This window comes from Anarrhichthys ocellatus, unplaced genomic scaffold, assembly GCF_004355925.1.
Source record: "Anarrhichthys ocellatus isolate YVR2014 unplaced genomic scaffold, GSC_Weel_1.0 scaffold12, whole genome shotgun sequence".
Taxonomy (NCBI): domain Eukaryota; kingdom Metazoa; phylum Chordata; class Actinopteri; order Perciformes; family Anarhichadidae; genus Anarrhichthys; species Anarrhichthys ocellatus.
In genome coordinates this window covers 7,992,431-8,014,855 of record NW_022280042.1, presented here as the reverse complement: position 1 = coordinate 8,014,855, position 22,425 = coordinate 7,992,431, and the positions used below count along the sequence as shown (strand labels likewise).

The 22,425-nt window shown below is 46.5% G+C and overlaps 1 protein-coding gene across 1 annotated transcript; it reads left to right on the top strand.

The window, feature by feature from the left end:
- The first annotated feature begins 377 nt into the window (after positions 1 to 377).
- On the top strand, positions 378 to 22,326 carry nalf1a (NALCN channel auxiliary factor 1a). Its single transcript, XM_031852083.1, has 3 exons — positions 378 to 1,563; positions 19,169 to 19,340; positions 20,913 to 22,326. Exons 1-3 carry the CDS (start codon positions 877 to 879, stop codon positions 21,209 to 21,211), a joined length of 1,158 nt encoding a protein of 385 aa, XP_031707943.1. The 5' UTR covers positions 378 to 876; the 3' UTR covers positions 21,212 to 22,326.
- The last annotated feature ends 99 nt before the right edge of the window (positions 22,327 to 22,425 follow it).

Sequence of the window (22,425 nt, the reverse complement as noted above, 5' to 3'; positions counted from 1 at the left end):
ACGTTGTTTTGTCTACAAATCTGTAAAATGACAATAAAACAAGTCAAACACATTTAATAAAATGAGGAAGCTGGATCCTGGAAGAGTCTAGACCAGGTGTTCCTACACTGGGGGTCAGGGTCTCACGATCTGAAGAGGGTAAGAGAGATAAGAAATAAAAACATGTTTGTTACTCAGTTACGTAGAATTATGTTTAATGGGTCACAAATAAAAACTGTTTTGTGATCAGGGTGAACAGATGTTGGGACACGTTGGTCTATATAACGGGACACATGAAACAAGTTTCTCAGGCACGAAAATAAACACGACCTTTATTTTGAATGCTGCGACCGGAAATGCTGACTTAACTCAGCTTCCTGCAAAAACACACACCGTCTCCTGGCGAACATGGCGGCAACTTGACAACGGCAGCGAGATGAAGACGGCGAGGGCTTGAAAAAGAAAATAGGTCCGTACCAGGCTGCAGGCCCATCCGCCGACACAAAGGCAGACAGCTTCGCCATGTTGGAAGAGGATAGCGCCCTTGTCCCTGCACGACCGAGGCCGGGGAAAACGTAAAAAACGCGTCGGTGAGTGTTTCTAAAAACGGAGTCGGGGCTACGCAGAGGAGCGGAGCGGCGCGGCGCGGAGCTCGGGGCGGGCGGGAGGACAGCGGCTTCACCGGTCAGCCATGGAGGATGCGGCCCGTGGTCGCCAGCGTCTAATTTCCCATCCGGCCCACGCTCGTTTTAATGGGAATTACCGCTGAACGCAAAGGCAAGCCGGGACAACCCACCGCCTGACATTCCGAGGGGAAGAAAACGCGAAGCGGACCCCCACGTCAATGACTGTTGCGGCAGAGGAGCCCCCACGGTGGAGTCGGCCGGTTCCCAAAATATGACCAGGGGTGCTGGGACGTGTTGGCAGCAAGAAGATGACGACGGCTTCCAAATCTGGCTAGAGCCCCCCCGCGACAACCAAAAGCCATTCACCGACTCCGAGAGGGCGCAGAGATGGCGACTGTCCTTGGCATCCCTCTTGTTCCTCACCATCCTCCTCTCTGATCACCTGTGGTTCTGCGCCGAGGCCAAGCTGGCCCGGACCCGGGTCAAGTTCGCGTCCTCCCACCTCCTCTCACCCCAGACCCACTCAGCACACAGCAGCCTCAGAGGAACCCCAGATGCTATTTTTATAGGAAACTCTACCAAACATGTGTGGCGTCTTGAAACTTGCCACCGGGATAGTTTGTCTAAGAACTGCTTCACTTTCGCAGACGCCGACCATTTGTGCGGGGGCCTTTCCGACAAAGAGGGGACGCCGGCTGTAAATATGAGCGATTTGTACCTTTCCTTTTGTAACTCCTACTCCCTGCTGGATTTGTTCTACGGGTCGACGAGTCCGGACAATTTGAACTGCAGCCTCGACGTGCTCGGCGACGGCGACACGGGCAGATGCAGCCTGTGCGTCCAGGCGTACCAGCGCTACGACCAGCACGCCCAGGAGAAATACGAGGACTTTGAGCTCCTGACTCAGAAATATGAGCCGGGGGCATATTCGGTGAGGACGTGCATGGAGCAGTGCAAGGTAGGCTGCAGAAAAGGGAAGGGGGGGTTGGGGGTGGAGGAGGAGGAGGAGGGGGGGTTGGGGGTGGATGTGGTGGTGGTGGCCATCTGTTGATTTGGGCCCGGATAGATGCCAGTTTTGGTCCTCCTCCTCCTCCTGTCGCCATGGAGACGGATGACATATTCAAGGAGACTCCCGGCTCCGGCCCTCATGTTCATTCATCTCCTCATTGTGTTTAGGCCCCATGCTAATGTGCAGATGGAGGCCCTGCTTGTGTTTTTCTTACAGCATCCGGAACCATTGCTCCGTCTCCCCCGTTCTCGGTCCCCCGCTCCGGTGTTCGACATCGATGACCGCCCGGTGCCTCTCGCGGCTCACACCCCCCCCCCCCCCCCACCGATTAGCCAACGATAACCCGGATGGGGTTGTTAGACCCGCACTGTTGCACGAGCCTTTTTTTAATGACCGTTTAATGAGCAGGAAGGAAGCCTATGTAAACAACTCCGGGGGAGCCTGTGTGTGTGTGTGTGTGTGTGTGTGTTTGTGTGTGTGTTGTCGCAGTCCGCCAGGTGTTCATCATGGCTGCCCCCACTCCATATCGAGAGCATTTCATTAAAGTCAAGAGGTGGTTTCCCTGCCTAATGTGGCGGAAGGCTTTCTTCAGCTGGACATGTGTTTGCTCATTACAAGGCCCGCGCGCATAGGGGCCTCGTGTCAGAGCCCGGGAAGAGCGGGGGGGGGGGCTGTTTGATCACCGTGCACTGTTTACCCAGCTCACCACAAAAAACAAAGCGGGGGTCAGAGTTGATTGTAACGGGGTGTCCGGGAGACGCGGAGGGCCACGAGAGGCTGCCTTCAGCACCGCGGAGAGGGCTCCGGAGCTGTCCGTGGTGCTGAATGGCTCTTCTCCTCCCCCCCCCCCCACCCCCCCTCGGGCTCCATTCACAGAAGCCCTGGCCAATCCCAGATGGCCTCCATTCACCCAACCGGTGGCAGAGACACGCGCATATATAGGCGTCAAAACGCGATTCTGATGAGGCCATCTGCCCGCTTATACAAAACCAGTGCAACGCAGACGGAGCCACTGGGCCTAGACTGCAAGGCTAGCTTAAATTTAGAGGAGGAAGAGCATAGAAGACTGTGTGTGTGTGTGTGTGTGTGTGTGTGTGTGTGTGTGTGTGTGTTGTATTCATCAAACAATGATTCACTTTCTTTTATATTCTCTGTTGGATGTTTTAATCCCGGCAAAGACAACACAGCTTTTTTTTTTATACAGTTGGAAACGATAATTCCAGCATTCATACAAATTTCACATTGTTATCAACGTAAACACACACACACACACACACACACACACACACAAACTTTGTGCATACACGAAGTAGAGCTTTCACGTGTCTTTTGCAGGTACAGCTGTATATGGGATGGGTTTAAAGCCGCGCTGTCGCCTACATGATTCATTCTGTTCGGTGCAGTTAGTCGAAAACTCGTTGTAGTTGGATTTTGGACTTTCTGTGCCAACAAAACAAGGCGTTAGAAGACTTTTTTTTGGGACGATTAACAGATGAAACAATGGTCGGATGAATCAACAGCAGATAAAATAACCAGTCGCAGCCCCAGTTCTCATATTCCCCATGAATCATCGTCGCTGGAAGCTCAAAACACTCATCACACCAAGGTTCTTTACTTATGTTGAGTCGGTAAAGCCTGACCGAAGCTACTTCAGAGTTTAACTTCAAGGTTGGTCGGTTGCCGGCTGTAGAATATGCAATCGTGTCACACAGGAAAAGAAAAGGCGATGGCCACCGTTGTGAAATAGACGTGCCGTGCCGGCAAGTATCAGCCATTGATGGGAGCATTTCCTTCCCTCCACGAGCTGACCTCCTGACACTCGGAGAGAAAACAGTCATTTAGCCACGCTGACTAATTCCTTCTGACCGCCTCTTCTCCATCGCCTTCTTGATTATAGGTTTTGGTCCCGCGCGGCCGGCAGCGGCGCAGGAGCGAGCGGTGCCAACTCGAAAGCGGTAATGTGGAGCTCTCGTTGAGTTAATGGCTACCTGCCTTCATGGGCAGCTCAGGCGGGTGCTTGCTGTGCGAGCTGTCTGACATACAGCAAGACAGGACTGAGCCGGGGTGTGAAAACACATCAACCGGAGGAAGGTCTCTGACACCTCAAGGGATGATGTCTGACACGGAGAGCTGCGTTGTTTGTTTGCGTGGTCCGCAGGTGGCGCTTTGATTCCTCTAGCCCGAGGTGAAACATCACAAGGCCGGACGCGATCGGTGTGCTGTTCCTCACGATGGGATTCTCCATCGTCTGACTGTGTGAAACACACGACTGTGATATACGCGCTGATACATCTGTAATAATCAATAATAATAACTATGAAAGTGGGACGAGCAAAACGACCTTTAAGGCCTTCAAACACAGTGTTTTGTTGTTACTTTCTTCATCGATTAATCTGCAGGTTGTTTTCTCTTTCATCCATTGCATCTCTCACTGGTGTGAGGTGGGCATGGACAGTGTTGTGGTAGTTTGTGGCAGGGCGATAATTCAATATGATGACTAGAGTATACAAAACCATACGGTTATTTCATATAGACTATTTATTGAATTACCAGAAATCTTGCTGTGTTGTGATATTGTTATTGAGATATGAAATTAACTATATCGAGATGTAATATTTTGGCCGTATCACCCAGTTTGTGACAATTGGATTAATTTCACATTTTTTTTATTAATACTGTGTGTATTTGTATGGAGGCCTTTGTTTAATCCAGTTTGTCTTGAGTTTGGGCATAAACTAAATACAATCAACTAATACAAAGCTTACAGAGTGAGAGACTGGGGGTCCCCTTAGGGGTCCCCTTAGGGGCCCCTTTAGAGGTTTAATCCGGCCCTGCTGGGGATGGAACGCACAACACATGGTTTGTCAGGTTTTCCCCACCAGAAACGAGGCGTTTGAGGGCTCTTGGTTTCGTAGAAACATTTTTTCACACGCTGGCGATCTGTTTGACGACAGCAATGAATGCTCTGCTGCACAGGTGTCTGCAGCCTTATTCCTCCCTTGCAGTTTCACTCATTTGTGAGCTAAAAAGATGGATCTCTCTCCCTGCTTATTCTCTGTCTGTAGCTACTGCTGTGTTGTAAAATACTTTCAAAACCAATCACTGATGAGCCACACACACGCGCGTTCCAGGTCCAATTGAATGTCTAATCTTAGCCGGTATTGTGTGCGAGTGGAAAGGAGGATAGCGTCCACGGCGTCCTCTCTTCAGATCCTTGTCCACCGCCCACATCTGCATTGATCTGAGCTCCTTTTGAGCCGGAGGGACGGGTGGCAGCAATACCAAGAGGTTGAACCCTATCGATTTGCGCCGAGCCCCTCCGCCATCTCTTGTCCTTCATTTGAGAGCGGGCAGCTCCTCCGAACGACATAGGGCAGTGAAGACATCATGTCACTATCTGAACCTGTCTGATTATGCCGAGGACCTGTATGTGTGTGTGTGTGTGTGTGTGTGTGTATGCTTTAGGTAGACCGAGCTGCACTCTCCTCATCTGTTACCTCCCCATCTACATCATAACAGTGGACAGTTATGCCATTCAGCAGTAAATGATGTGTAACAACAAGGATATCGGTTCTCAGTTGGGGGGGAGGCACTGAAACATAATCTAAACACAGATGGAGCCTCATGAAGTCATGCATTTCTCTCTTCGGGTTTGAAAAAAGGCTTGAACTCCACATTATAAATCTGTCCTTTCAACAGAGTCTCACCAAAATGTGCAAAAAGTTCAATCCCTTGGTGATCCCCCGATTTTTCCTCCTGCGCTTGGTCAAAATCTTCATTTGGTTTCTGGCTAAATACCTGTAAAGTTAATGGCAGGAAGTGTCTTTAAACCTGCATTTTTCTCTACTGTCCACCAGGGGGCGACTCCTCTGGTTGTATAGAAGTCTATGAGAAAATGACTCTACTTCTCTCTTGATTTATTACCTCAGTAAACATTGTAAACATGAGTTTATGGTCTCAATCTCTAGTTTCAAGTCTTCTTCAATACAGCATGATGTTCATTTAGTAGATTATGGTCCATTTAGAGTCACACAGACCATAAAGCAGTCGATGCTTTAGGACCAATATTGCCATGCAGATCCATCAGTCATGTATGTAGCTGTATTCTTTGTATTCCAGTGTTTTGTGTACACATCCAACCGGCAGTGACTATAACAGCTCTCAGAGTGGAGGTGGCTCATATGCGGGTAGCTTTGATTTGTCCCCCTCCCGCTCATCCCCCTGTACTTGACAACAAGACATGGATACACACACTCTCTCATCCCCAAATCTATCATTAATCTTACAGTAATGAATGTGGTTTATCTCATCTGCATGAATATCCTGTGACCACTCGTGCCTTTATTAAAGTAAATGCTGCCTTTGTTAGCCTTTTATTCGTCACTCATATTGGCTCCAGCCTCGTGCGCATTAATGAACGACAGGTTGTTGCATCGGCCACCCGTCCAGGTTGCACACGGAAGCGCTCACATGTGTGATTTATGCCCGCGGGGCGGGTGTGAACGCTGACCTTGGAGAGGGCTTTGTCCCTTCGAGATGCTGGGCCCGCTCCACGACGGCCCCTTTTTTATGAATGGGCAGATCCCTGAGCGGCATGCCAATGAGCCTGGGAGGAGAGAGAGAGGGAGGGAGGGAGAGGGAGGGAGACTAGCTGCTGCAGTGCACGGCAGCGCTTCCATATTTGAACTGTGAGATCACGTGAGATAACAGCAGGGCTGGCGGAGGGAGGGGAACCGCACCATGGGGGATACAGGGGTTAAAGTGGGTTACCCAATTAATAGGCCTAATTTAACCTCTGTGGCATTTCCATTATGGCTGCCATGTGAAGTCATTTCTCTGGCCTACAGTAATGTTGTCAATCAAAGGTGGTCATTAAAGCCACATTGTCACTTTGTAAAGGAATGATTCCATTTATGGAACGAATGGCATTCCCATCAGCCTCAGCTGTACTTTGTGTTTAGCGCTCATTATGTTCGCATGTTGACACTTCACACTCAGATGGCCACGGTAAACATTGCGCCTGCTAAACAGCGTTTTCATTGCTAGCATGCTGACGTTAGCATTCAGCTAAAAGCACTTCCTGTATGGTAAACAAGTTTAGCAGCTTCTTTTTGGGTCACTTTCTTTATTCTAAATTATATATTTATATATTTTATTTATATATTTAATGTATTTCACAAAAGAAAAAGGGAATGGCAGCACATTTTCCATACTTCCATAAAGCTGGCAAAAAAATTGAAGCAGCGGTGGCTCGAAACTACATTTCCCATAATGCCACATTTCACTTTAACAAGCTACCTTCAAAGCTACAAAGCACACAACTGCTACATATGATCGATTCAAGTAAAATGATGTTGGTGTCTAAAAATCTGTGGAGTTTGCCCTTTTCCCTTTGTTGAATTTATCGTGTCAAATTTTAAAAAGTGTATGTCGCCCAGAAGAAAACACACACACACACACACACAAATTGCATTCTTAAACATATAAATCTTCCCCGGAGATGAATCACATTTAGTTGCTGTTCTCCTGAGCACCACCGAAATGTAATTATAGTAAAAACATTCATTACTTTGGCTTCGTAATTGTGAGAAAATGAAGATGTTGCACGCAGGATTAAACACCTGTGAAACACCTAAGGGTCAGACTAATACCGTCATACATTTATGGGCCTGACATCAATTAGTCTAACAGTCATACTGTCTGCGTCGGTATTTGAATGGATTATTCTTTTACAGGGACAGATATAAGCCTGAATGCGTATCCGTGTGCTGTATTTAAATAATGTAGAACATTCAGGAGCAGGGTGGAGGTTTTGTGTCCTTGTTCGGGGGGGCATTGTCCACAGCTGGTGGTGTCAGATAGGAAAACTGATGACTATGTTATTCAGATATCCTGTGGGGCGACTCCAGATGATCACATCTAAATCCCCGCACCACTTGGCACTAATGGGATTATCCGACTTCCCCTTATTCCCCGGGAAGGCATCTCTCTCTCTCTCTCTCTCTCTCTCTCTCTCTCTCTCTCTCTCTCTTCGTGTGCCCCCTTTTGTAAAAGCGTATTCAAACCCGGTCTGCATGTATACAGTGGACTAGGTAAAAGGTTAGAATCTCCGTTAAGCTCCGTGTGGCCCATTAGGGTGATTGAGGATGATGCTCCCGTTAAATGAATTGTCAGTCACTGGACATGCGTTTTATTTATGAGAGCGCCGGGCGGCAGTTTGCCTATTGTGCAGTTCCTTCCATTAAATTGCTCAATGCGTGATGGACGCTTCTGTCTTATGCATTAAGTTGATATGATACACTCTACTCTCTACTCTATACTGTGTGTGTGTGTGTGTGTGTGTGTGTGTGTGTGTGTGTGTAGTCCCTACATGCCGCTTGTCCTTAAGAAAGGAAGTATTCAGTTTCAGTTTACTTCCATGTCTCTCCAAAATGTCATCATTTTATCCTATAAGACATTTTTTGGTGGAATTGTCATAATTAGCATACGAATTCTTGAGTTATGGCCAAAAACGTGTTGTTGTGAGGTCACAGTGACCTTTGACCGGCAAATTCTAATCGGGTCAATCTCGAGTCCAAGACGTTTGTGCCACATTTGAGGAAATTCCCTCAAGGCCAGTCCAATCACAAAAACATGTTGAACCGATTTCAGTGATGGAAAGTTTTTTTGCAGCGATGGAATCAATCAGACTCGGAGCGACTTTCCTTCTGTGTTGGCGCATTCCTCTTAACAGTGTGGTTTTTTAACTTAAGGTAAAGCTCTGTAAACAAAGAGAACACTGAACACAGAAGGAACAGTTGGTGGCACAGAAGGCGAGTCTGCAGAGGAAGTACATCACAAACAAAACCGTTTGTTTTGGTTTTAATTTCAGTTTCTGCAACTTAAAGAGCAATATTCCCCATGTTTCAGCTGTATCGTATGGTTCACAGGTAATTTAACAGAAATACTAATGGTAATAAAACGTCACTTCAGCTTTTTAGTCTTCATTTAAACTTCTTTAAAGGAAAGAAGTGATGATACGCTGTATTAAATACTGCTCATCGTGTGGCATCAACACAGCTCAAACCAGATGCAGTAAGAGGTTTTCATGCCACAGCAGCATGTATCAGTGGAAATAATCACTGGAGTATCAATCAATCAAACATCCGCCGAGTGGCCACCTGAGTGGAGGGGCCCCTCTGACATCTCCCCCCTCTCTACGACGGCTCCGGAATAACAGGAGATGTTAAAAAGTGGGACCCTCTCAGAATCGGCCTCTAAAATGTCCCGGAGATATCGGCAAGGTACTCCCGCAGTCACAAGGCCGTGATGCGAAGAGGGGGGGCGAGCTCGTGGGCGGACTGGGAGGCCTCTTGGCCGTTTAACTATCAATTTGTCCTTGTATGATTCATTCCTGGAGAGCTTTTTATTAACATTTCTGAAGTGTGATGTAGCCGACTGGTGTCTGAGAGAGCTCTCTTTATGCCACAGCTGTCTTCTTGGCAAATAAACAATATTTAGTTTTACGTTCTTCCTGAATTAAAGACGATGACACCCCCCCCCCCCCCCCCCCCCCCCCTCCCTCTCCGGCTGTGGCAGATTCATGTTCACACGGTGTTGCATAAGGACCGCCGCCTTGACCACAGTTATCTGCCCTCCATCACTCACACAATGATCTTTCACATTTTCTCTACCCTCCAGGCCAATAAATCTATATGCTGATTGCCCCCCCCACACCCCAGACCTGTCATTCCTCCATTGCCTCACTGTCATTATCGGCCGATAATGATCGTCTTGCACAGTATTTACCTCGGAGCGGCGATCGCGAGTGATGTCATGCGTATGTGTCAAGATGAGAGTGGGCATCTCCATGTTGTGTGGTGCAATTTTGCAATTCAAGCACTGTACAACCCTGTTGTACTTTACCTGAGTATTTCCATTTCATACGGCTTTATAGGAGGAAATATTGATATTTTTTACTCCACTGACTTTATTTCACAGCCAGGGTAGTTACAACGTATACTTATACGACGGTTCGTATGATATCTTGGAAAGTTTCTCCTCATTTTCAATGCCTTTTCCTACGAAAGTCCAGCAACAGTCTTTTTTTTAAATTCAGCCGATATGTCCCGGCTCGAGCCTCCTGCAGTCAGCAGCCTCCCAGAGCTCTGATCCAGCTGAGAATAAACTCTTCAAAACCTTTGAAAGAGGTTGCAGAGCTGGAGCCCTGCCAAGGGGGACCATCCCCCCCCCCACCCCCCGAACCAAACCTGGGAAGCAACCTGCTATCTGTCCCGATAAGCTTTGCTCCCGGCAGCAGAGAGGATCTTGACATCAGCGGAGAGCCAGTCGTTAGACCCCACCTGTTTTGTAATCTTAACGGATTCATTGCCGCGTGCTCGACCGGGGCTGAAAGCAAATCCTGCCATACACATTCATGACCACGTTTTTTCTCAGTACTGATCTGCAAAACACGGCTCAGGGGGGGGGCGAGAGGCTGACTGGCGGATCCGCGCTCCGACCGACGTCCCACAATACCGCGTTGCTCCACGGGGGCATTTCCAGTTAAAGGGTCCAGGGTTTCTGGAAGCCTCCGGGGGGGGGGCCTGTCAATAAGATTGACGGGTCGCGAGCTAAGAATGTGCTGCTTGGTGTTGTGTGCGGATCAGGTGCTGACGCTCAATCGCTAAAGCTGTATCACCCAAAAGAGATGACATAGAATGTTTAAATATCTGAATGTCATTTTAAAGTCGCAGTATCTACGACATGGAATTGAAATGCTCACGTTGTTTTGGGGATGTCCCAGCCGAGCAGCCGCAAGCAACCGAAGGAGCTGGAACCTCAAGTGTAACAGCAGCACAAGCTCCGGAGGCCTGTCGATACCTTTTATGGATCACCAATCAAGGCCTCTGTTTACTGTTACTGACGCGCTTGCTTCTGAGAAACTGACATGGCTTCTCGTGACGTGTTTCCGTTCGCTTTGTGAACATGTATTTATAGCCGTTTGCACAAATAGAAGGTGTAGAGACGGTAAAAGAAACGAATAGAAACATTTCCGGTTTGCTCACCGGCCAAACGTATTTTGGAGTGAACTGGCCAGTTCCGAATGAAAAAAACACAGTTCAAATGACATACAGGATTGTGTTTTATTTTAATACTTGCTTTAATAAAAAAATAACGAATAGGCAATTGGCATTCATAGTTTTGATGATGTATTAAAAGCTGCTTAGAGCTACTGGCAGGACGTTTAAAAAGCTCATTTCCTTTCTAATATGCGTTTTATTTTGCTGTGAAACCTCCTTCAAACAACAGGATTCATTCACGTTTATTGGCAACAACTACATTTTACAAGATTACATTTGAACACATCTTGGTTAGTGTCATAATCTACCATCACATGATGGCAATGATTTACAACATAATACGTTTTTAATGTCTTTAAGGTTGTTCCTCCGCTGCTTATTTTGTGACCAATTGTGAGTTTTATCTGGTCAGAGGTGTCGGGAACTATCGCTCGGACCGAGTTCCCCCTTCCAGTTTCTCAAACCTTCATGCCATTGCTCACCAGATTGTCATTCACAAGAGAAACCACTTTTAGGCTCTGTTGGATTTGTAGTCCTCCGTCCTCAGAACCCTCTTTGACCCTCTTTGACCCCGCTTCTCCCAGAGTAGCACTTGTTGCTGGAAGACGACACGGTGGACGTACAAACAAGGGTTGCACCGAGATTGCAAAACCATCTAATTCAATGAAAAAAAGCGCTCTGCCTCGGGAGCGTCATTTTCCCTAGAAATGCACACACACACAGCAGCTGGATTCGTTACATCACCGGGGGATGGGATGTAATAAGTACGGACATCAATGCAGGAGGAAAGACGCGCGTATACATCCCCGTCCTGCCGGATTATCCCGGGGTTGCGTCAGTGTGAGCGCATCAAAGTCCTGTCAACAACACCTTGTCAGTTCCTTTTTATGTTGTGTGTGTGTGTGTGTGTGTGTGTGTGTGTAGCATATGAAAATACTCCTTTTGAAAATCTCTCGTAAAATCGACCAGGTGACCCCATCCAATTTATCAGGAATTCATTCTTTTTTTGCACACTCAGGACAATAATGGCGCTATAAGAAGGAAAAACACAGCCCAGGTAGTGTCCTTCCTGTCCTCCCGCGCCCGCGATTTGTGCGAGTGGCAATGATCTGTGTCATTCAGCTCATAACTGGGATCTCACTCTGCAGCTGACTCATATGCTTTTTATAGCCCGTCTCTGTCATTCCACTTTATAGCCTCACGTGTGTGTGTGTGTGTGTGTGTGTTTGTGTGTGTGTGTGTGAGAGACACACCGTCCTGCTGAGAAGAAAGAGAGTGTTGATACTCGAGTTAAAGTTCTGACACACCCGGGAGTGTAAACCAGCACGAGGACGGTCAGCGCGCTGCTTGATTTTGGGGAGTACAGCTGTGGGATGGACCACTACTGGCTGAACATGTGCTTTTATTTTGGTGCTACGTCATTAGACATCATTACGGCTTAAAGCTAGGGTAGGGGATTTATTTTTGAAAACCTTTTTTGTTGTATTTGTTGAAATTCTCTTTACATTCCGACAGCAGGCTAAATACACAAGGACAGGACGGAGATAACGAGGGACAGGTGACCAGCAACAGGTGAAACCGGTCAACAAACAAAGGCAGGAAGTAAAATGAGACGAGACAGGAGAGAACTTTCAAACTAAAACGTGACAAAACCCAGAGTGACAAAATTTGTCATGGCAGATTTTACATTTTATAGAAATACTATTCTAATACCGCTATTCCCTTTGATGACAAGAATGAGACGAGAAGATCGATGCCACTCTCATGTCTGTACACTTAGCATGAAGCTAGTGCCCGGCAGGTGGTTGGCTTAGCTTAGCATAAACACTGGAAACAGCTAGCCCCTGCGCTTCAAAGCAATTAAAGATCTACCTTTTTAATGGCAATTAGCATTCCCTCTCATGATGCAGATGAATCTTGCATCTTAAGTATATCTCCCGGGGGTAATCGAATGTTGCATCTGTGTCTTCTTGGTGAGCACTCAAGTGCGAAGCAGCTTTTTTATGTTTCCCCCGATACAAATGTCCCCCCAGTAATCGCCGTTGGCATTTGTTACAGATAAAGAAACTACAGTTGGAAGCAGTTTTTTTGTCGAATCACAACAAGGCGATAAAAGTTATCTTGTGACAGATGACAACACATCACAACGTGGATATGGGAAAAGTCCTGGTCCTTTTGAAAAGTGCTTCTTCCATGATTTTTATGTTGCAGCTGCAGCTTTTTTTTGGGAGTCATTTCAGCTTGACATTTTCCTCGCGGCGGTGGTAATTTCGCAAATTTGAGCAAACCCGCGACGGTCCTCCTGTCTGCGGGGCGAGCTCCCCCACAGCCCCTCTCTGTGTCGGATGACAGGCGTGTGACTGGCGGGGGGCTTCTCCAAAGAGCTGCTTTGCTCGTCAGATTTAACAGGAGCTGTCGGCCTGGGACTAACTGCTGGACGTTGGCGGAATGACCAAAGCTGACCCGCTGTTCGGAGGGGGCGGGGGGGGCTGTTAACCATCTGAGCCGAGCTGTGGGTTCCCCGAGCAGAGGGGAAATGCTTTGTAGTATTATAAGGGTCATCTCGTCACTTCATGGACGTGACATTTCTCTCTCTGCTGGTTGCTAATTTGTATCACATTGAGCGCCCCATGCAGCATCAGTACATTATGAAATAGTGTGTCACCCCCACCCACCCCGACACACACACACACACTCCCCACGGAGACACGGCAGCGCCAGCATTTGCTTTGGGCATGTTTTTCCGCTCTCAGATTGATTGATGCTACATGACAGCACACAGGCAGAACTCTCCCTCCCCACTCCCATCTCGCAGGTATCAGATGCACATTTTTTTTTTCTACCTGCCAATTATTTTATGTGCCAGACAGGAAAACAAACTCGGTGCATTTTAAATGGAACTGGTTGCTAAGAAATCAGCAGTATCATTGGTGTTTTGTTTTGACCTTGTGTAGTTAATTTGGTTTGATTTGTATTTACCAAAAAGAGGACATTTAAATTTTTTGGCAGTGACGGTGCCCCCATATTAGAGTTCTCCTTGGGGGGCATGAAGCTTTGGTTCTGACTCACGATGCTGGTACAGCACTGGTTAATTTGATTAGTGCAATATGGTGTTTTTAGCAGACTATGCTGCGTTCAGGAAAACCCAAATTTCTGATATCTGACTGAAAAAAAAGAAGAAAATAAAAAGGCCACTTAAATTAGGAGTTGCTACTTGTAAACTCCATGTTTTGATAAAAATGATGGAGTAATGTACAAAGTGCTGAGTTTACTGGTCTGTTCATTGCTACGTGTTTTGACAGTCTGGTCGTTTGCCATTACTTCGACTGGAACCATGGAAGACAGACAGCTAACACCAGCTATAACATTATAGCTTCTATAATGTGTAATAAACACAACACTGCGTGTGTGGGAGCTGTCAGTGACTCAGGTGTTTAGATAACATGAATAAAAAAATACTGTGAGTGAATCAGTGCTTCTATTATCAAGCAAGGCTAACTAGCTTCCTCTTCCAAGTTGTAGTAGTAGCAGTGTCCACTTATGCTAGGCTAACTAGCTTCCTCTTCCAAGTTGTAGTAGTAGCAGTGTCCACTTATGCTAGGCTAACTAGCTTCCACTTTCAAGTTGTAGTAGCAGCAGTGTCCACTTATGCTAGGCTAACTAGCTTCCACTTCCAAGTTGTAGTAGTAGCAGTGTCCACTTATGCTAGGCTAACTAGCTTCCACTTTCTGAGGGGAAGTACTAGCGGCTTCCACTCAAGCTTAGTCAATTAGCTTTCACTTTGTACTTGAAACTTAAAACTAAAATATGTCCACAAATGTTTTCATCCCTTCTTATCCATTAGCTGCCGTACTATACTGTAGTTTATTTCCTTACACAAAGAGAATTTGAGTTTCTGTTTGACATTAATTGTATTCTAGACCACCTGATGCATTTTCTTCTAGTTTATGGTGGACTCTGGAGGAAAGTCTGAGGTTTCTTGGTTGAAGTTAATAAACAATAAACAGAAAAAGTAATATATACTGCATAGTCACAGTCATTTATCTTCTGAACAGTATGTTCGGGCTGGTGAGCGCACTGCGTGCATAAAGAAAATAGAAAGCAGTCCACGACTTGTCCTACAGTCTGCTTCTTATATAATAGTAATAATCACTGTGGTGAAATTCAGATGCCAGCGCTGCTGACACTTATCTGCCAAAGCGTCAGCGTTTGAATCTTAATTTTTTTGAATGTTATTTATAGGCTTTAAAAAGATTTGCATGCAAGCACTCGCAGAAAGTGCCTCACTGGCACATTTTACATCTCTGCGTTACTGTAAACGTCCAAAACATCAGGATCGCCTTGATTTCAAGTTTTGATTTGATGACTGCTGGTGCTGGCTGATGTGACACTTAAAGCGGGGTGAAGCGCCGTGTGTACACACGGCCAGGCTGTGGGCTGAAACGGTGGAAATGGTTTCGCCAGCTCGGTGTCTTTCCTGTCGGCGTCTCCGGCCTTCAGTACATTGTTTGATGCAGACTAAGCTGCATGGCGACAGAGGCTTTTTGAGTGCCAGGTTCCCATTCACACTGATCACACATTAGACTGATCAAATCAGACTCCAGGCCTGCTTCCTGACTAACTCAATTTACTCTCATACGCTTCCCTTTTCACGCTGAGCACACGCAGACACACACACACACAGAGATACCTGGTTGTGCGCTGAAACATGTGCACACAAACAGAAAGCCAACAGAGAGCGGGGCAGTACCCATTGAGCTCTAATGAAAAGCAGAAAAAGCCGTTACCTTGGCAACTGCCAGCATACATCTTCGGGAGGACCCAGATTTCCCGTCTGGCTGCGCTCGTATTGTTTTGGTTCTCTTTTGATAGCCGCAGCATCCCTAGACGGATTATCTCACAGCTGGGAAGAATTTATGCTCAATCATCGTGAATTAAACAACACCGTAGACGGGAAGTCGCCGCACTGAAAACGCCAGGTCATGGATTGAGCACCCCCCCAAAAAACCTCCACAGAATACCAGAAGAAAACATAAACTTAATCAGAGATCTGGGCCATTTTTGTCTTGTTCCTCTGTAGATTCCCACTACGGGAAGACCAGGTGACTTATCCACGTCACCCTCTAACATACAAAGGAGTGTAGTCGACCGTGTTTATTAAGACAGAACATCGAGAGAAAAACGTTTTTAAACCTGCACCACAAGGTTTAGATGGAGACGGATCTCCCATCAAGGCTCTAAAACCAGAGTGTTGACCTTTTTCTTTTTTGAAGGATGAGTGTATTTCCTGGAAAACAGGGTTGAACCCCCACAGTACAGCTTATTCCTGTAAGTCATACGTGTCTGGAACGTTTTTGATTTTGCAAAGCATTCGGGTCCACACCGTGCTCATCATTATCATTCTCATCACCATCACCGTAATCAGATTGTTATAATTATTATAATTGCCCGTGCAGTGTTTGTTATCTTTGTATGGTGGTACACAAATCAGACCCCCATGTGATTTCTCAGCATTCGAATATGCGAGGGGTGTTGGAGGAGGGGCACAGTTACCTTTTTTCAGAGTCTGGTGGAGATTCTGGATCTAATTTTACCAAACATCCATGGCAAACATCCACAATGACAGTAACCGGACCCATTTACTCAGCCATTTTCTTTGCTGGAAAGGAAAGATATTTCGGTGCACCAATCAGACTACATCATAGGCTGTATATAAGGGGTGGACGTAGTCATCTTGACGCCACCCATTGGTTTGTGCCATTTTTAAGGCCTTGAGTTCGGCCGTCGCCATCTTGGATTACGGCCGTTGCCATGTTTGTTATTTTTTTTTGCAACCAATGATCAGAATTTACCATACTTGGAATGCGGAGGAGTGAGTAGTAGGGACCTGTCAATCACAGTAAGCCCCGCCCTAAAGCATCCCCTGCTTTATGGTCTGTTTGACTCTAAATGGACCATAATCTACTAAATGAACATCATGCTGTATTGAAGAACACTTGAAACTAGAGAGTGAGACCATAAACTCATGTTTACAATGTTTACTGAGGTAATAAATCAAGAGAGAAGTAGAGTCATTTTCTCATAGACTTCTATACAACCAGAGGAGTCGCCCCCTGGTGGTCAGTAGAGAGAATGCAAGTTTAAGGCACTGCATTTACCCGGCAGTACTAGAGGTTACCGCCCGGACTATAGGTGCGTGAATTTGATCACTTTCAATCAAATCTGATCAAACTGGATGAAGCAGGTTTGCTGAATTCATGTGTGTTAAACTTTTAGTAATAATAATAAACAACTAAGACATTCAAAGCTTTGATTGTTGCCTACTTAGTCGAGAATATTTCATTTCTAAAGACACTTGCTTTCAAACAGGATAATGGGCCTTGCAAGGTATTGCTTTTGTATGTGTAAATCTAATACTCAAAGGTCATTATTCTCCCACTCGGTATCTACCCGATTGCCACTAATGCTTTGTTTTGTCTGGGTTTCATGACTTGGAAAAGGCTGTTGTATCCCTCTTGAATGTGTCAGGTAGTCAAATGACTCTTAACGCTCTCCGTCACTTAATAGCAGCACATTTCCTCTACTGTATGTTAGCATGCTAACACCCTGTCGCCTGCTAACATGGTGAACATGTTAAACAAGCAGCATGCTAGCTTTGATGCTGTGTGCATGTTAGCACCACTGTGCTAACATGCACGCTAGCAGCCTCACAGAGCTGCTAGCGTGGCTGTAGACTCATAATACAGGTTAGCCGGCTTCACACAGAACTTCATTTAATGCTGTTTACAGTTCAGGACTTTATTATAGTCCAGGCTTTGTTCTAACAGCTCCATTTTTAATAGTTTAGTCTCATTTTTCATCAACTTGAGTGTGTTATTGTTGTATTATTTGTGTTTGCTGTGATATGGTAATTCATGAATTCATCGTGATTCATTTAAAAGTTGTTTTTTCAACTGTAAAATGTCCCAATGTTCCTGCACATAGCTTTTAATAACAATAATGGCACATAATGTATTTTTTGTCTGATCCAAAATCTTTTTATTAGCTTGCAGCTCTTCGTACAAACTTTATTTACATGCAAACGAGCCCCCGTAGCAAAAGTCACACAGGGTACATCCCAAGTCTCTTATTTGTCATTTCCTCGCTTGAACCGGAAGTTCTTCTGCGCTGCCATGTTGACGGCCGTCCCAAAGCTCTTATTTAGGAGCGAGGAGCGAGGAGAGACCTCCGAGGAGCCATGAGCGAGGACGCACCAGAACAGCCTTCCAGGAAGTGTTTTACAGCTGACACGCCCCCTCATTGTTCATCAGTTATGTGATTGGACGCTGCAGCCGATCAGACTGATCAGATTTTTCTTCAGAGGAAAGGACGTCTCTTGTATCTTAAAACATATTTCCTCGTTTCCTCTCTCCTCGCATGGTTTCCTTGCGTCTCTCCATGCATCCCTAGTGGGAGGGACTAAGACGCAAGGAAAGGACGCAAGTGAGGGAAACACAGTCTCTGTACCGTGGACTAGCTGTGCTTCTTTTGCTGTTATTCCCCTTCTCTGGTGTTAATCCTAGTAAAGAGCACATGACAAGACAGCTAAAAATGACAGCGAATCCAGACTGTGAACCCTCGGTTCATTTTGTCTTGCTAAGCTTTTCCAGGCCCGAGGCTTTGGCTATTACCTGTCACCATCTGGCTCCCTATGCACATACGTCTGTGCATTTTGTATTACATTCCGCCTCCCGGTGAACTGCAGCGAGTGTAACTCGGAGGAGGGACAGAAACTTGAGTTTGATGACGTTATTCGGGGCTCGCTTGATTTAGAATTGCATCGCTGTACACACCAACCTTTTCCAGGCTTTACGACAAACCACTTGGTGGATGTGTGGTGTAGAACTGTCTGATTTTGAGAATCGATTATTAGTTTACGTAAGTTTACAAGCAAAACTGCAATCAAATCTCCAGTTCCAGCCAACCCATGTGTGAGGATTTGGTGCTTTTCTTTGTCTTATATGACAGTGAACTGAATATATTTGTGCTTTGAACCGTTAGTCACACAAAACACGACATTTGGAGACATTACCTTTGAACATGAATTGATTAAGAGAGAAACTGGTGTGTTTCAGCCGCTCTGGTGTTAAAGTGCCTTTAGCCTTTTAATGTAAAAAGGTTCTACATCTACCACCGGCTGCAGCCGTCTCTCATAATCCATATCCCGTAAACAAGCTAATTATCACTCTGGGTTTGGCATGCTTTACTTTCTGTTAGCTAATGCTCTGCAGGAAGATTTATTCAACGTCCCAGAAGGCTCTGCTTTTCAGACTTGCCTTGGCTCATAACTCCTGAGCTTTCATTAATGCATGAAGTGCCGGGTATCCATTTTGGAAGTTTGTATCCGATGGTTTAAATATACATGCAAAGACTTTTTTCAGCCCGAATGTGTCTGGATGTACAACAGATGGAGGCCTAAGTTCATGTCACCCTCTCTTCTTCTTCCTCCCCAGACGGCCTATAAGCCCTGGCTGTGCGCTCAATACTTCCCCACCACCCAGCTGTCCTGTCCGAGGAAGGTACCGTGCCACCAGTACTGCCTGGAGGTCCAGCAGAGCTGTCCTTTCATCCTGCCCGACAACGACGACCTGATCCACGGCGGCAGCCCCAGCTTCATCTGCACAGGTTAATACCGACCCCCCCCCAACTGCCTCAGAGAAAGAAAAACATGTCAGGGAACGGTTATCAAATGTGTGTCTCCGTATCTGCTGGTGGTGTTTCCTCCAGGAAAAAAAACAACAGGCGAGGGGCGTCTCTGAAGGCTTTCTGATGACATCTAGTGGTGCGTTTGAGCACGGCCCAGCTCAGGCGCTTTAACAACGCAGTGATGAATTGAATCTGGCCTGCGTCTCCCGGCGTTTGCTGCGGTTTTGTACAGTTGTGATCCCCGAGGACTCGGCAGCATCAGCACAGCCATGCTGGGGTTTGAGTTAAGCGACCGTGGAGACATTATTAGTGGGGGAAGGGTAGTCAGACGAGGGGGCGGAGGGGGTGGAGGGGTGGTGCATTTTCTCATTTTGCTGGACGGAGGGCAGTCTGACAGGAAGGACCCTCTCCAGCAGAGCGGCAGATAACTTTAACTCACCCCTTGCAGGATGAATAATGAAAATATATATATTAGAGATTAAATGTTAATGTGGTTTTGTTCACTTTCCTTCACTTCAGCAAAAAGTAAAAAAACAGATTTATATATCTTATAATGTAATTCAACTTTAGCCTTTTATTTATCTTCTATCTATCTCTTTATTATGAAATAGAGGAGCTGGATTATGCATTATTTTATGTTTGAATAAAATTCCACTTTGAAAATGATGAAAATGAATGAAAGTTTATGTTGGATTACAATCTCAAAACGAGATTGAGATATTGAGGGAAGGGGATTGCAGGTTTTTTGTTGTTGTTTTTTTAAAGTAAATATTAATTCAACCCCCCTCCCCACCCCAATCATTTCCACACAGCTCCCAATAAGAACAACGAGGGTCCTCTCATGTCCATAAATAAAGAGTTTTGGTCTTTTAGTCCATTGAACAACAAAAACCGTCCTCTTCACTCGCTTTCTATTTATTTGACACTTTGCTTTTATTGTATACTGAAACACTTCTCAAGACAATAGGAAATAGCACACATGAAGAGATGTGTGTATGTATATATATATATATATATATATATAACCTCGTATACAGATAAAGTATGTTAAAAGTAGCTCATAATAAAGCTGTCGAACCAAGATAAAAGTTTAAAATAAGTGAGAAACATCCCGAGTCATTTAACTGGAGTTCAGCTGAGGGTCACAGAGCGACGGACTGAGACCTGACGAGGACAAACACGCTGCGTAAAACCATTCAGTGCACGTCAGATTGTCGGTGCTGTTTTTAACCGAACTGGAGCAGGTTTTCAGGCTCCATCCAGATGCCCTACTTCTATTTGACCCTGACGTTTCTCCCGAACACGGAGCCGTATTAGATTACTATCATATTCGTTTTTATTCACATTAGAATATATACAAATGGACTTATTGTTATTATGATTCCGTCCCAGTCACCTGATGAATAGGGAAACCCCCCCCCCCCAAATAAAAAACAAATCACATTTACACACATGTTTAAAAAAAACAACCCCTCTCTCTCTCTCTCTCTCTCTCTCTCTCTCTCTCTCTCTCTCTCTCTCTCTCTCTCTCTCTCTCTCTCTCTCTCTCAGGGATCCTGGCAGATCATCGATCAGACGGCGAGGCGGAGTGCTGCGACGTCCGGTGGGACCCCAGAATGGACAGCCCCTCAGGCGGGACACTAAAAAGGACTGCCTCCTCCTGCCAGCCCGAGGGGGCCTCGGTCACCTCCGCCGCCACCCCGAGGCTGTGCAGCGGGCGACTGAAGATCTGCCTGCTGGCCCTCGTCCTCCTACACACTGTCATCATCATCTCAGCGTCCCACAACTCCACGCTGGTGGGCGTGGCGGCCATTTTCTCGCCAGAGGAGAGCGCCTCGAACGAGGAGTGAACCTTTTTGGGGTTTGAATCCGGTGCGTCGCTGGGGAGCGACGCCGGGGTTTCTTTTTTTCTTGCGGGGCTGCCGGGGGACACGTCTGGCGAGAAACACGCTGGAGATGCCTCTACGATCTCGCCCGCCAACGAACCATCAGCCACGGTGGGAGTGGGAGGGTTTTAACTGGAGCCGAAAGGTGCCGGGATTGGACGTCGAACCGAACCGAGGCGTTTCGAGAACCGCCCCCCTAAAGGACTGACCTCTTGCCACTTGAAACCTGCTCATTGTTTCTATCCCACCCAAATGTTTTCTAGCATATCGTCCCTCCCTCTCTCCCTCCCCTCCCTTCCCCCGGCGTTTCCCGTGTGTATGGACGGCACGTCGAAGGAAAAACAAACGGACATCGATGAAGTGTCGCGCACTCACTTACCTTTTTTCAATTTTTGCTGCATTTCTTTCAGGTGCCTGAATGTTGTTTTTTTACAACTGTTTTCCACTTCCTGCTCTCCATCACCTCGGCGGCATCCGGTGTGTGTGCGGTGCCGCTCGAGGGGCCCGTCGGGGGGGCCCAAGCTCATCCATCATTCACGTGGGTCTCGTTTCTCTGCAAACAGGAATGTGTGTGGTTCCTCTGTATTCTTAACGTTCAGCATTGTATTTTGTCCCGCTACACCCTTTCTCCCCCCCTTCCCCCACTACCTTAACGACGGTACATGCCTACGCGTTTTAGGACCTTAAGTGCTCTGAGACCGGCTCGCTTTCTCTTCTTCTTACTTGCCGGAGACCAAAAGAAGGCGACAGGCGTCCTCTGGTCTCTGGAGTGTTCAGTTTACCTCGTACGGTGGCGGCGCAGAGAGCCTTCAGAGTACGGGAGACTGCAGGGACACTAGAGGACGGTTGCACGATGCCAAAACACCAGGGGCCTCATTTATCAAGCGTGCGAACGTTCATTTTTAACGTGCGGAATGCAACTTTCTACTTTCAAAACAGAAGTTAGAGCGTCTTTAGTTTCAGCTTCGGCTCAGTTACGAGAGGAGCTCAAACCAAATCCGACAGACGTGATTGGACGGGGGTTTGGGGTTTAACGACTAAATTACACATTCTTTGGGAAAAGTTGGAAAAAGTCATGACGAGCCCCGATCCAATGTCGCACTACTCCTGACTGTCTGGGAAATAGAGCCTGGAGCAGATTCGGGGGCTTGTTTTCTGTAACAGCGTAGTTCCTTCGT

Bases quoted from the DNA above. Each gene is read 5' to 3' on its own strand.
- nalf1a (XM_031852083.1), top strand. From the start codon at position 877: ATGACCAGGGGTGCTGGGACGTGTTGGCAGCAAGAAGATGACGACGGC. The intron at 1,564-19,168 runs GTAGGCTGCAGA...CTTCCTCCCCAG, and splicing joins CGTGCATGGAGCAGTGCAAG to ACGGCCTATAAGCCCTGGCT. The intron at 19,341-20,912 runs GTTAATACCGAC...TCTCTCTCTCAG, and splicing joins CCCCAGCTTCATCTGCACAG to GGATCCTGGCAGATCATCGA.